This window comes from Scylla paramamosain, chromosome 44 (genome assembly GCF_035594125.1).
Source record: "Scylla paramamosain isolate STU-SP2022 chromosome 44, ASM3559412v1, whole genome shotgun sequence".
Lineage (NCBI taxonomy): Eukaryota > Metazoa > Arthropoda > Malacostraca > Decapoda > Portunidae > Scylla > Scylla paramamosain.
In genome coordinates, this window is record NC_087194.1 from 10,422,560 (window position 1) to 10,438,635 (window position 16,076).

The following is a 16,076-nucleotide window of genomic DNA, read 5'->3' on the forward strand; positions in this document are numbered from 1 at the left end:
CTGTGGGACACCACTAGTTACTTTCAGCCAAGATTGTATTACTGTTCTCATCCCTCTATCATCCAGATAATCTTCCATCCACTCTAGCAGTCTTCCTATAATTTCCCCATATTTTTTTATCTTCCATAGCAATCTTCGGTGTGGTACTTTGTCAAATGCTTTCTTCAAGTCTATGTAGACACCATCCACCCATCCATCTCTCTCCAGCACAATATCGATTACTCTTGAATAAAAGGACAATAAGTTCATGGACCATAATCTTTCCCTCCTAAATCTAAATTGACAATTTACCAAAACTTTATCTCTTTCCAAGAGTTCCATCCATCTTTCCTTTATTGTTCTTTCACATAGTTTCCCTACAACACTAGTCAAGGACATTGGTCTATAATTTAGTGGGTTTTCCTTATTTCCTCCTTTGAATATTGGTGTAATATTTGCTCTCTTCCAATCTTTCGGTACTCTTCCCTGTGATAGTGATCTCACCACTAGACTGAATTTTATCAGCCAGTTGTTCTCTATATTCCTTCAATATAGTCTGATACTCCATCCGGACCAGTTGCTTTATTCACTTCAAGTTCTTCCATCATCTTAAGTATTTCCTCATAACTGACTGGAACTGTACTTAGTATATTCCTCACCAACTTAACACTTCCAGCATCAAATTCCCCTTCCACAGTAAATACTGATCTGAAACTACTGTCCATGACCTCCACCATGTCCTGTGCATCATCATAGATTTTTCCTTCAACTTTCAATCTTGATACACCTTCCTTCTTCATCTTCCCATTAATATGTTTAAAGAACAGTTTGGGTTCATTTATACTCTTATCTGTTATATATCTTTCATAGTTTCTTCTCTCCATTCTTATTATCTCAACATACTTATTTCTAGCATTAATATATTCCTCCCATCTGCTCTCAGTTTTCCTCTTTTTCCATCTATTCCAAGCATTTAGCTTACAGTTTCTAGCCTCTTTGCATTTTCTATTGAACCATTCCTTACCCTTTCTACATCTTACTCCTCCTCTAGGTACAAATTTCTCCATAGCAGAATTATATATCCTTATAAATTCATCCCATTTTTCCCAGACATCTTCTGTGTCTTCAAAGTTTTTCCAGTCCATGGCAATAAAGTATTTTCTTAAGTTTTCAAAATCAGCTTTACTATATTTAAATCTTTCACCTTATAATTTTCATCTATTTTCATTTTTCAACTTAAATTCCATCAAAACATGATCACTTTTACCTAGAGGGCTATCATAGTGTATGGTTTCAATAATTTCCATGTTCTTGGTAAACACAAAGTCAAGTCTTGATGGTTTATCTCTTCCACTAAATTTTGTATCACAATCTACCCATTGAGTCAGTAAGTTTTCCACCACCCACTTTAACAGTCTATTACTCAATGAGTTTTGACTTACAGTAATTGTCAATGTTTCCCAATTTATCTCCTTACAATTAAAATCAGCAATAATAACCATATCACTACATTCCATCACTATCTTTTCAAGACCTTTTAACACATCTACCAACATCTCTTCATGTTCTTTTTGCCAAGCATTGGTCATAGGTGGCACATACACTCTTACATAATTCATTATCCTTCCATTTGCACTTCTAATCATCACTTGTAGAATTTCAGACTTATCTTCACTTTTTATTACCCTCTCCACTTTAACACTCTTTTTAGTCATAATGATCACTCTCCCTCCTTCCTTGTCACTTCTATTTTTCATTTATAAATCATATTTATCATCACCAATGTCAGGAGTTCCCCTTTTTTTCCATTTTGTCTCACATAATACAGCAACATCTGGTGCAGTTCTATTTAATAAGTCATTTAATTCCATCTTTGTTGACAGTAATCCATTGACATTAGTGTAACATACTTTACTTACTGTTTGATGTATCATTTCTTTATTCTCATGTCTCTTACTCTCCAGAAAACTTCTCCTCCTCCATTCTTTGTTCATTTTTTTGTTTAGCCTCATTTACCAGCTTCTTTTGCTTCATTCTTTCAGTCTCATCCATATCCTTGTTTATCTATACATTCTTATATTCTTCATCTCCAGACAACCTTCAAGATCCATTAATTACTTCTGCTTGTACCTGTGTTGCAAACTTTATTCTTAAGGGTCTCATTTTTTTCTTCTTCATATTTCACAATTCTATGGAACTCTTCCACTTGCTTTATTACCTGATTGTCTTCACCCATCACTTTCATCAGTAATTTATTCAACAGGTTCTTTTCCTTTTCCTCTCTTTGAATTCTGCTTACTATTTTTTTCTTCCTTTAAACCAAATATAATTACTTGTTTATATTTTTCTAATGTCTCACCATTTTTTTCTCCTCTTTAATAACATTTACCACTTTTGGTCTCAGGTTTTGTTTCTCATTTTCTTGTTGTTCTATTATTTTCTTTGTGATTCTTCTTCAAATTTACATTCATTTAACCACTTACTTTGTGTCATTTCCACATCCTTTACACTTGCCTTCATTTCCTCATTTCCTTTCTGAACAGTTTCTACTTTTTCCTTTATTTGTTTCTTTAAACAGTTGTTTTCCACTTTTAACTTCTCATTCTTATCTTCCATCTCAATTAACTTTGCTGTAATAGTCCCCAACTCCTTACCAGTCTTCTGGAGTGCCTCCAATGTCTTTATTCTCTCCAATAATTTATCCATCATTTCTTCCATATGCAAAAATTTTTCTACACTGCAGCCTATAATCTAGTTCTCTTTCTTCTCCGGTAAAACCTTCAAATGAATCTCTTGGGGTGCCACCTTCTGCCATCTTTATCCAAAATGTAAACAAACCAAACTTTCCTAGAGACAGGATAACTATACTCTCAGTGCTGATTCTCCCCTCCCTATTTACCACCTAGGTATTCCACCTAGGTATTCATAACATATCTTGTTCCACCATGAGCGATTTGTGTTATTCAATCCTTCTATCTGCAGAGCACTAGAAAACACATCATGTCAGCTCCACTGCCATTGTGTGTGTGTGTGTGTGTGTGTGTGTGTGTGTGTGTGCAATCGACACTGTTCCACTATTCCCTCCCCATCCCCATAGGTTGGGTGGTTCCCAAAAGCTTCTGTCTTTGGTGAAGCTGTGGTTAGCAAAAATGTTATATGGAAGAATTAAGGTTAGGGGAACTTTGGTGGCTTATATTTGGTGGTAAAATAAAATAAAATAAAATAAAATGACACGAAGATAGGTGGATTAATTAGGTCAGAATCAAATGCATCGCCTTGCAGGCAGATTTGGATAAGATGAATGAATGGACAGACAGATGGCAAATGCAGTTTAATATCCACAAATGCAAAGTACTTAGCATAGTTACGGAAACCCACACAGTAAGTACACTGGTAGGTTCATGATACAAAAAAGATTTAGTTATAGTTAGCTCTGAACTCTGCCTATGAAAGCAATGCATAATGGCTAAAAACAGGGCAAATAGGATATTAAAATTAATTTTTTGGAGTGTTAAAAGCAGAAGTCCTGAAGTAATAATAAAGTTACATTTGGAACTGGTCAGACCTCATCTAGGTTATGCTGTGCAGTTCTGGTTCCCATATTACAGGAAAGATATAGGTCTACTAGAATCAGTATAAAGGAGAATTACAAAAAGAAAACACGGGATGAGGAGTATTCCTTGTGAAGTGAGATTGAAGCTGTTAAATTTACATTCTTTAGAGAGATGTAGATTAAGAGGGGACCTGATAGAAGTCTTGAAGTGGTATAAGGGTTATAACAAGGGGGATGTAAGCAAAATTCTTAGGATCAGTAACCAGAACAGAACAAGAAATAACAGGTTCAAGCATGAAAAATTTAAATTTGAAAAATAGAGGAAGGAATTGGTTCTCAAACAGAGTGGTAGATGAATGGAACGGACTCAGTAATCAAGTTGTTAGTACTAAGTCATTCAGGAGCTTTAAGAGAAGATTAGGTAAATTTATGGATGGGGACAATGGGTGGAAATAGGTAGGTATATTTCATACAGGGACTGTCATGCATAGGCCTGATGACTTCTTGCAGCTTCCCTTATTTCTTATGTTCTTATGTACCTAGATCAGGCTGACAATCTCACACACACTTATATACACATCATTCACACTCTTAGCCTAGTTGGCTCCTGGTAGTCAAATAAATAAATCAAACAAAATATAAAGACTAAAAGCTGTGAATAAAGTGTCAAAGAAACTTTATGACACTGAAAAGGACACAAAACTAGAGACTGTACTGAAGCAATAATATGAATGAGATATTACAAAGCAGAAAAAGACAGGCCAATATAGTAATGAGGTCACAAGCCACAACCAAGGATATACTGGCAAGAACCTTCAAGTTAAGAACAATCCACAGGTACATGGAGGTCTATAAAAGGAAACATGAATGGAGAAGAAAATAAACTGAAAGAATTCAGATAAAAAGCAAAAGAAAACAATGGAAAAAAAAAAGTAGAGATTTCTCTCCATGAATTGCAGTTATTTATCTAGTAGAGAAGAGAAACTGAGTAAAGAAATTTGGTATAAAAAGAAGAAGTAGTGATGTGTATCATTATGGATAGAATAACTCTAAGAATGTGATAAATAAGACACTACAATGAAGAAAAGAATCGGAAAGTATTCTGCCAAGTAGAAACAAAATCAACACAAGAATATCACACAGTGATAAATAACCATTACAATATGTGAAGAAATAAGTCTACCTATCTATACACCAGGCTGGTGGTAATCCTGGACAGGGTAGCCCAGACAAAGCATCACACATTCATACACACATCATTTGCACTCTTAGCCATGCCAGTCTCTTGTGGAAAAGACAGTCTTGGGAACCACTCACATTTTTTAATAGAAACAGACAAAGCAAAACACTGAATGGTGTAGGAATAAAGATGGCAAAAAAGTTGGAGGAGTAATGAAGGTGGCAAAATTATGAGTAAAGAAAAAGAAGTACATATACAGTATACTGAGGGATAAGTAGAAATTATGAGTGTGCAAATTGAGGAATGTGAATTATAATAACAATTTATGTATCACCCACAACAGATATTTATAAAAAGGAATGGAGGATACCTTTAAGGGCTTCTCAAACCATCATCCAGCACATAGTATAATATGTGAGTGATACAAGAGTTGACATCCCAGTGTCACCCCCACACACTGCCTGCCACACAGTGACTCATCTGCTCCTCAGATCCTCAATCTTTTACAACCTTCCAGGAATGACAAGACACTTGCTGTACACTATGCCAATCAAATAACCAACATCCTCTCTTATTTGATCATCACTTCCAATTGCTATGAGATACTGAAGATAAACCACACAATACCAACCTCCAAGTGCTAGAGGATGAGTCATTATGGCTCAGCATCACCTCTGAATGCCACTACCTACCTGTCCTGTGTCTTGCTCCTGCCTCCCTCCACCCCAAGTCCCATCTCTGTCAATATCCCCTCCACCACTCCACCCCAGCAACAAGGGGGATGACAATAAAGACAAATGATTGAATGAAAGGAAAAAGGAGCTTAAATGTGAGGCAGATGGGCAGTGCCACACAATAACAATTCAGTCACACTGTGAGTGGTTACTGTATGAGTAACAGAATAGAACCCTCTGGAATAACACTACTTAAGAGGCTCTGGAGATGAACAGTCATCATCTACTACTAGAGCAATAGAACAGTCTGAAAGGAAACTTGAGATAAATGTACAGAGTAATGGATAGAATGTATGAGGAAAGCTTATAAACTGAAGATTCATGAAAGGCTTTTGATACACATAGGGAAATAGCAAAGATTTTAAAGAAGTCCATAAGAGAGTCTGACTAAGATTCAGTGGAGAGCCAGGAAATCACCAGTGGAATGTCTTTTATGGAATCCATACCAACAATTAGAAAGAAGGCTATTAGCAGATAGGTGGTACAGAACTTTCCTACTGAGAGACGGGAAATCAGTCTGGATGTACTGGGGTTTACTGGATATCAGAAAAAATTTGAGATCTGGATGTTGCTTTCAGTACACTGGGCTGAATTCCCAGTTCATATGTAGTCACTCAACTTTCTACTGAAAACACACAACGAAACATACCTGAAGGAGGGGAAGCAGGAGGCGGACCTTAGAGTAATGTGATGGACCATAAAGATGTCTCAAAAAGGGAGAGCTGTGGTCAATATCCTCATCAAGTTGATTGTCCTCCCAATGTGTATAATCACAGGCAATAACAGTGATGTGTTTCAAATTAAGTAACTCTTCTAATGCAGCTTCTATGCTTCCAAATACCTGTGGAGAACAATAAACAACAAACTAAGAGTATCATCAGCCACTAAGGTTCAGCAGATTTCAGCTGATAAGTCATTATACCTCTGTTCCTCATGCACACCAAAGAAGAAATTCCAACTAGAAATTACAGTCAAGGAGCCATCTTCTGTGCAGACAGCTTCCACAAGAACAACTTCAGCTTTTTAGCTAAATATGTGAAGAGATGAGGCCAAAAATACTAAGTATGCTATCACATGAGGCAAAAAATGCTAAGTATGCTATGAGATTATACCAGAAATGCTAAGTATGCTATGAGATGAGGCAGGAAACAGAAATGAACTCACCATATAGGAAGCAGGGAGGCATGATGTATTGTACAGATTTAGTGCATTCACAGAGGCAAATTTTGACAGGAAGCTCTTCATCCTTTGCTTAAATTCTTCAATGAATATCTCACTTGCACACTTCTCATGATTTATCTCAGTAGCAGCAAAGTTCAGTGTCAAAGACTCAAGAGCACGAGGCAGGCTCTGAAAAGGCCACAATGGATCAGCACTTTAAGGCAACATTTCCACTCACATTCTTATTATGTTTGCCAGTCTACTTATGCTCATATATCTAAGCTGACCTGGGTTACTGTTATGTTGTGAAACTCATCCGCCATCATTATCCTAGTTGTGGTTGTAATTGCTGTATCCATGTAAAAAATTTATCTATCTATACACCAGACTAGCAATCCCAAGCAGGCTAATCTAGACAAAGCACCACACACTCATTCACATTCTTAGGGTAGATTTCACAGTCGCTTGATGATGTTCCCAAGCAAGAGCCTTACCTGGCGACAGGCATTACTAACACCTCAATTCGATTTCACAGTTGTTGTTTTTGTGGTTCCGGTGACAAAATGAATAGCTCAGATTCGGTAACACTAGTATGCCAAAGCCCTTTATTAGACAAAATGAGTCAATTCAGGACAAAAGAACTGACCACACTAGCACTAAGAGAGAGAGAGAGAGAGAGAGAGAGAGAGAGAGAGAGAGAGAGAGAGAGAGAGAGAGAGAGAGAGAGAGAGAGAGAGAGAGAGAGAGAGAGAGAGAGAGAGAGAGAGAGAGAGAGAGAGAGAGAGAGAGAGAGAGAGAGAGAGAGAGAGAGAGAGAGAGTGGGGGGAAGCAAGGAAAATTGAGATACATCACTGGTGCCTTCAACACACCATATGCAAACATGGTTACATTTTCTGATTTAAATTCTTTCTTTTAAATATCTGTCTAACATTCACCAAACTCTGCATATGTCAACCAAGCACATAATAAAAATCATCTATTTTTCTTCCTCAATGATGTACACAAACATTGTTAGACTGAAATATTTTGGGTTTTATGGAAATAGCCCTAGCCTAATAATTTTGAGAATGATTATTTATTTACCGGCATTTTTTTTTTTATCATGATCTACTCAGTGAAAGGATTAGTAATTAAATTAATGAGATTAATTAATCTAAACCTAGCCTAATGGAAACAAGCCTAGCCCTCTGATGGAAATGATAATGCTATTTCATTATTATGTAATATTTCTCTTAAGTGACAAATTCTATACACCCTATGCATGTGGGAAGACTAGTTTTTAACCAAGGAGGTATAGTAGATGAAATGAGAGTGACAGGAAGTGAAGTTTTCATCAGCTGGTGAAGTGAGTTCTTAAATTTTATCATATTACTATTACAGCCTATAAAATGTTGTATTGTTAAATAATTTACTATACAATTTAGGAAGTAATACAAGTACAAGAGGATAAGAACTTATAACATTTGCAAGAAATCAATGTATTGGTAAGCTTCATTGCAGAGCCCAGTAGCTCCCAAACCAGTGTTACCAAAGGTTCCAATTTCTGGTAAGGATCAAGACAAACAATGCCAAAAAAAAACATCTGTGAAATAAGATTTGTTGTTGGTGGCAGACATCACCACTCATTGGTAATCACATCAAAGGGAAATGACTGCAAAATAGGCCCTTAGCCTGTCCACCCCTGGTGGAAAGGGATAATATTGTTAACCACTCTACTGCACCCCAGAAGCTCAGGCCTAGTACACCTGGCCACATACCAACACTTAAGAAAAATTAACAAAAAACAATTCAGAACAAAACCAATACATATACTCACCCACATAAAGCTTAAGTTTGATGCACAAGAATTAGGAAACAGAAATTTTTTATTTATTACTCATTTACCTAGTTTGTATTTACTCATTTGTGACATACAGTCAAGTCATGTATGACTCAGATTAGTAAGGCATGGTTCCCTATGATACTGTATGGTTTCAGAACTGTATGTTCAGATCACGCAGGGTAAAACCATATATGGTGTGGTTTGTGGTTTCCCCTGGCCAAATGAGTGCAGAGTTGCCAGGTTGATTTTTTTTTTTTTTTTTTTTTCACATGGGAAAATCTCATGGTGACAGTTGGGTTGGTTTCTGGGATGATTTCTCTCTCTCTCTCTCTCTCTCTCTCTCTCTCTCTCTCTCTCTCTCTCTCTCTCTCTCTCTCTCTCTCTCCACACATTTATGTATTCATTAAATTAAAAATTATCCTCACTATCAGAATGATCATATAGCCAAAATTTATAGATGTAGACAAGAAAAAATATTCACAGTTGGCTGCCATGGTCCACACTGAAATTCACAGTCATGCACTTCCCAACTGCTCCACATCTCTTCCCATCAATCTTTCCCCCCTTGTCTGCTCCTTTTTTCATGTAAAGCTGACCTGGCCCGATTGTCTATTCTGGCAGGAAAAAAAGAAAGCAATCTGGCTAATTATCCTAAAATCTACAGCAGGCTGCTTCTGCACAACAGCCTGCTGGCAAACTGGCTTTTTAAAATCTAAATTGGTGTTCCCAGAGCCTTTCCTCTCTTTGTCTTTCTCACTGCCCAGTCTGAAAGGGAAGAAATCAGAGACACGGTGTATAAAGAAACTAAAAAGAGAGAGAGAGAGAGAGAGAGAGAGAGAGAGAGAGAGAGAGAGAGAGAGAGAGAGAGAGAGAGAGAGAGAGAGAGAGAGAGAGAGAGAGAGAGAGAGAGAGAGAGAGAGAGAGAGAGAGAGAGAGAGAGAGAGAGAGAGAGAGAGAGAGAGAGAGAGAATCTTTCAAAGTCGATGGTCACCACTAATTACTGCTTTAATATGCATGCCAAATAATAATTTTGTCGATTTTGGGGTGGCAGGGAAAGTAAACGTTGGGCGGGACTGGGCAGTTTTTGGGTGGAATGTGGCAGTGGCATGGAAGGTTCCCAGTCCCGACCTGATGAGTACACGTCTAATCAACGCCCAGGAACCCCACAGCAAGGAATCAGTTCATTTACCACGCATGTGCTGCATAATGGCTTGCAAGCCTGCTGGGATATACCCACTGACATACAAACAGAAACTGGACATCATCAGGAGGATTGAGAGAGGAGAAAAGAAAACTAGTGTTGCCAGGTCCTTCAACATCAATGAGTTCAGCATTCAGACTACAAGAACAAGAAAATTAGCAAGTGTGTGAAGGCTTACAGTCTGACAGCATCATTGGACATTTACAGTGCAAGGATGAGGCTCTTCTGTGAGCAGAGAGGTGCCTACACATGTTCGTGCTGCAGCAGGGTAAACGGAACATACCCATGGATGGACCTATGATAAGGGAGACAGCAAGAAAATTTCACTGTTGCATGTCGATGTCTTGGTCTGACCCCTGCCATGCCATTTCAAGCCAGCCCAGAATGGTTCCAGCATTTCCTGGAAAGGAAAGACCTCAAGAATGTACACCTAACTAGTGAATGTGCCCCTGCAGATACTGATGCTGCTGCAGCATTCCCTACTATTCTTAGGAAGAAGTTAATGAACAAGGATACATGGACCTCACAATATTTAACATGGATGAAACCAGGATCCTATGGAAATGCTTGCCTTCTACTACCTACATCTTGAAGTAGCAACAGCAGACAAGGGAGTGGAAGGCAGACAAGTCACGGTACACCGTCATTGTGTGCACCAACGCTGCTGCAAATTCTAAAATGAAACCTTTTGTCATTCAGAAGGCAAAAGGGCTGCATATCTTCAGGAACCTTCACAATATGTTTGAGAGTGGAGTTTACTGGTTGCAGCAGGCAAAGCCACAGGCAACATCAAGCTTGGTGGTTGAGTGATTTGATTTGTATGTCAAGGATGCGAAGCAGCACTGCAAGAAGCATGGCGTCCCATTCAAGGTGCTACTCTTGATGAATAACACACCGTGTCATCCACAGTATCTCACATCCCACCACCCACAAGTGAAGGTCATCTTCTTCCCACCCAACACCACCAGTTTGCTGCAGCCACTGGACTAAGAAATTATCACCAACACCAAGCTCATGTACAGCCAGTTCATGAACTGGAAGTTCCTGGCAGTGATTACCATTGATGCACCTGAGGTACAGGTGTTGCAGGAGATCCGAGAATCTGAACCTACATCTGGCAGCAGTGGGGAGAAAGACAATGATGAGGCAAGTAGCGATGATGAGAGTGACACGAGGCAGCCTGAGCCCACTGCACCAAAGGATGTACCGACTGTTGCAGAATTCTGGCGTTGCTATAACATCAAGGACTCCACAGATGGGCTGCTTCAAGCTTGGAGCAAGCCAGGCTACCACCATCCACACATGGTGCCTCATCTTGCCTCACCTCTGCACCACCACACCCTGTTGCCCCTGCCAAGCCACAGGAGGTGCAACAGCAGCTAGCAGAGGTGGTGAATGTTGCCCGTCAAGTTCCTGGTTGTGCCAAGATCACTGAAGAGGATGTGATTGACATGGTGAACTGCAGCATCGACACATTCAGAGCAGTGTTAAAGTCATGGAGGGAGATGCTCCAGAGCAGTGAGAGGAACAGACAAGTAGGCACTGTGTGTGCAGAGGCAAGGTGGGAAATAACAATGAAAAACTTGAGTGATCTGCTAGTGACTGTGGACTTGCTCAAGGAACAAGCCCAGGAATGGGATGAAAACCTGGGAAGGTATAGTGAATTTGTGAGTGCTATTGAAAATGCAGCAGTGCCTTACAAGGGCCTTCAACAGGAGGTTCATTGAGCACCAACAGCAGCTGATCACATGCTGTCTGCCAGAGCTGTACAACAACCTTCGTCACCTGAGGCAGAACCACAGCCTGGTCCATCTCATGCAGACACTGATGAAAACTTGCCAGAGATATTGGAAGTAGACTTTGAGGGTTTCCTTCAAGAAGTAGAAATGGAGGATGGCAGCCAATAGGCTACTGTTAGCCTCAGAATCCCAAAATCTACTATGCTATGGAGTTTCATCAAGTAAGGTACAGTACAGTAAAGCCCATTATTATCTATTGTTTTCTGTTTGTTGTGTATTTAATACATAGATTAAGTGCTTTTTAAATGAGTGTCCTTGTAAAATGCAGAAAAGTGGGTGTGATTCTAGCAAAATGGTGGTGTGTCCTGGTGTGGAAGTGGTAAAATGATGACGGGCGAAAAAAAACTATTTTCCCCATACGTGATTGTAGGTGCAGGTAGGGAAAAATAGTAATAGGCAAGAAACAATGAATTTTCCCCATATGTGAGTGCAGGTGTTAAATTGGCAGGTAGTCAGTACCAAATTGTATTTTCCCCATATGTACTGAGTGAAAAAGTCGGTGTTGGTGGTAGCCGAGTGGATAAAGTGGTGAGCGTGGGGTCAGAATGAACAACATCAAAAGGCTGCAGATAATGCCTACCAATGATGGTAGCCTAGCTGATCTTGCCCCCAGCTTGAAGCAGCCCATCTATGGAATCCTTGATGTTATAGCAACACCATAATCCTGCAAGTCTGTACGTCCTTTGGTGTAGTGGGCTCAGGTTGACTGGTGACGCTCTCATCGTCACTACTTACCTCATCACTGTGTCTCCCCAACACTCAGATGAAAGTTCAGATTCTCAGATCTCCTGCAACACCTGTACCTCAGGTGCATCACTGGTAACTGCTGCTAGAAACTTCCAGTACGTGAACTGGCTATACATGAGCTTGGTGTTGGCGATAATTTCTTGGTCCAGGGGTTGCAGCAAACTGGTGGTGTTGGGTGGGAAGATGACCTTCACTTGTGGGTGGCAAGATGTGAGGTACTGTGGATGACATGATGCGTTATCCATCAAGAGTGGCACCTTGAACAGGGTGCCATGCTTCTTGCAGTGCTGCTTCGCATCCTTGACAAACAAATCAAACCACTCAACCACCAGCTTGATGTCGTCCATGCAGTGGGCAGATCTTGTCCATGGGTTTCCCAGTAGGCTTGCAAGCCATTATGCCGCATGTGCATGGTAAGCAAGCAAACTCCTTGCTGTGAGGGGTCTGATGGTGTTAACTAGATGTGTAATCGTCAGGTCGGGACTGGGAATCCGCTGCGATGCTGCCACAATCCGCCCAATCCCGCCCAACCATTTACTTTTCCCGCCAACCCAAAATCAACAAAAAAAAAATTATTTGGCATGCATATTAATGCAATAATTAGTGGTGACCAGCCACTTTCAAAGATTCTCTCTCTCTCTCTCTCTCTCTCTCTCTCTCTCTCTCTTTCTCTCTCCTTAGTTTCTTTATACACCGTGTCTCTGATTTCTTCCCTTTCACACTGGCCAGTGAGAGACAAGAGAAAAAAGGCTCTGGGAACACCAATTTATATTTTTAAAAGCCAGTTTGCCAGCAGGCTGTTGTGCAGAAGCAGCCTGCTGTAGATTTTAGTAGGCTAATTAGCCAGATCACTTTCTTTTTTGCCTGTCATAATAGATAGTTGGGCCAGGTCAGCTTTACACAAAAAAAGAAGAGGAAAGGGAAAAGATTGACGGGAAAAGATGCAGAGCAGTTGAGGAGTGCATGACTGTGACTTGGAATTTGAGTGAGGGCCACAGCAGCCAAGTGTGAACATTTTTTCCTGTCTACATCTATAAATATTAGCTATATGATCATTCTGAGGATAATTTGCAACTTGCTGAATACAAAAATGTGTGGAGAGAGAGAGAGAGAGAGAGAGAGAGAGAGAGAGAGAGAGAGAGAGAGAGAGAGAGAGAGAGAGAGAGAGAGAGAGAGAGAGAGAGAGAGAGAGAGAGAGAGAGAGAGAGAGAGGATAGAAATCTTCCAAAAAAAACAACCCATCCGCTACCATAAGATTTTTCCCTTCAGAAAAAAAAATCTGACCTGGCAACTCTGTGCTTGTTTGGCCAGGGGAGATCATGAACCACATCAGAGATAGTTTTACCTGTGTGATCTGAACATACAGCTCAGAAACCATACTGCATCACAGGAAACCACATCATATGCGACTTGACTGTATATATATATATATATATATATATATATATATATATATATATATATATATATATATATATATATATATATATATATATATATATATATATATATATATATATATATATATATATATATATATATATATATATATATATATATATATATATATATATATATATATATATATATATGAACATAAGAAATAAGGGAAGCTGCAAGTGACCAGTCTCTGTATGAAATATACCTACCTATTTCCACCTATCATCCCCATACATAAACCTGTCTAATCTTCTCTTAAAGCTCCCTAATGTCCTAGCACTAACAACATGATTAGTGAGTCTGTTCCACTCATCTACCACTCTATTTATGAACAAATTTCTTCCTATCTCTTTCCTAAACCTAAATTTTTGAAGCTATTTCTTGTTCTATCCCAGTTGCTGATCCTAAGAATTTTGCCTACATCCCCCTTGTTATATCCCTTATACCACTTAAAGACTTATATCAGGTCCCCTCTTAACCTACGTCTCTCTAAGAAATATAAATTTAACAGCTTCAATCTTGCCTTGTAAGGAATACTCCTCATCCCTTGTATCCTTTCAATCATTCTCCTTTGTACTGATTCTAATAGACCTATATCCTTCCTGTAATGTGGTGACCAGAACTGCACAATGTAGTCTAGATGAGGTCTGACCAGTGCCAAGTATAACTTTAATATTATTTTGGGCCTTCTACTTTTAACACTCCTGATATATATATATATATATATATATATATATATATATATATATATATATATATATATATATATATATATATATATATATATATATATACACACACACACACACACACACACACACACACACACACACACACACACACACACACACACTCATATCTTGGTAATATGGATCTCACTTTAACGGATTTCAGAAGCAACATACAAAATCTGGAGCAAGATACTGAATTTGAAAGTACTGCACACTATGGATGGAGTTATGGCAACACTGGACACGAGGCGCAGCTTCGAGTTGAGACTCGAGAATTGACTTCTTGTTACAGGCAGTCAGTTTGTTTACATCTGTGTAGCAACGTGTGCAACTCAGTGTTCCATGTTTTTTGTCCTTTTTATGTGGTCTGAATGATCATAATTTTCTATAACCATGCCATCTGGAAGAAAAGTAGAAAAGAGGAAAAGGGTGAATTTAACAGCAGCACAGAAGCTTGAGTTCATTAACAGTTACAAAAAAATGGTGCATCTGTGAAGCAGGTGTGTGAGGAATATGGTATGAAAAATAAATAAATAAATAAATAAAAATAAATAAAAAATTTTCAGATATTCATAAGGCAAAATCTAAACTTACTGAATATGCTGTGAAGTATTCTGTTGATGGATATTCAAGTAACTCTGGTTCTGTAGCAGCCCACAAGCATATGAAAGTTGGTAATCAGAAGGAGTTAGATGAAGCTGTGTTTAAGTGGTATATGTAGCAAAAGGCTTGTGGTACAAAAGTAATTTCAGGAACCACACGAAAGGCATGTGAACAACTCATTTGTGGCATTTCCGTAACAGGCATGGACTGCATGATATGCAGGTGAGGGATGAGGATGGCAGTGCAGATACAATAGGTGCTGAGGTTTATTGGGCTAAACTTAATGAGCTGATTAAGAAAGGTCTTCTTATGTCTCAGGTATAAAACGGCAATGAAACGCTTATTTCAGCACTCTTTGCCTAATATTACTCAAGAACATAAGGATGAAGAAGTAATATGAGAGATGAAAATGTGTAAGAAAAGGATTTCAGCACTTTGTGCTAATGCTGATGGTATACACCAGCATAAGTTAGTGGTTGTTGGTAAATCAGCTTGCCACTGTGCACTGAAGGATCACATGCACACTTTGCCAGTTAATTATTACAACTCCAAAAAAGTTTGGTTTAATGTTTCCATTTTCTCTGACCAGTTTTGTAAACATTTTGTACCATAAGTACAAAGGTACCAGGAGGATGTGTTGAAGTTTCACCCTAATGATGCAAAAGCTCTTCTCCTTTTGGATAATGCTCCTGCTCATCCCAGTACTAACAAGCTTATAAGTGCTGATGGCAGAATATGTGTCATGTATTTGCCTGCAAACACATCACTCATCCAGCCAATGGATCAAGGTATCATCATTGCCTGTAAAAGAAGATACCAATGATGCTACCTAAATGAGGTTATGGTGGTTATCGAGAATGAGCAAGATGTTGAAAACAACACCAGGGGACTACACACACTTCAAGACATACAGAATTATAGTATACCATTAAGTATGCCATATTTAACTTTGCTAATTAGTGGAAAGATCTGAAAATATTTACCTTAGAAAACAGCAGGAAGAAACTCCAAACTAATGCTGAACCTGATTACGATTTTGAGGATTTTGAAGCCACTGACTTTCACCGTGTGCAGCAGCGTGCAGGCAAGAAAGATATAACTTTGGAGGATGTCCAAGATTGGCTGG

General features: G+C 38.9%; 1 protein-coding gene across 7 annotated transcripts in view; it reads right to left on the minus strand.

The window, feature by feature from the left end:
* Nucleotides 1–16,076, minus strand: part of LOC135094094 (uncharacterized) — a 170,194-nt gene that overhangs the window by 24,842 nt on the left and 129,276 nt on the right. For all 7 annotated transcript variants that reach the window (XR_010263594.1, XM_063993882.1, XM_063993884.1 and 4 more), the window contains 2 exons: nucleotides 6,611–6,796; nucleotides 6,096–6,287 (listed from right to left, as the gene is read on the minus strand). Coding sequence is in view for 6 of the 7 variants with exons in the window: in XM_063993882.1 (XP_063849952.1) it covers nucleotides 6,096–6,287; nucleotides 6,611–6,796 (378 nt within the window). In the remaining variant the exon portion in view is untranslated. The remainder of the gene's footprint in view (nucleotides 1–6,095; nucleotides 6,288–6,610; nucleotides 6,797–16,076) is intronic.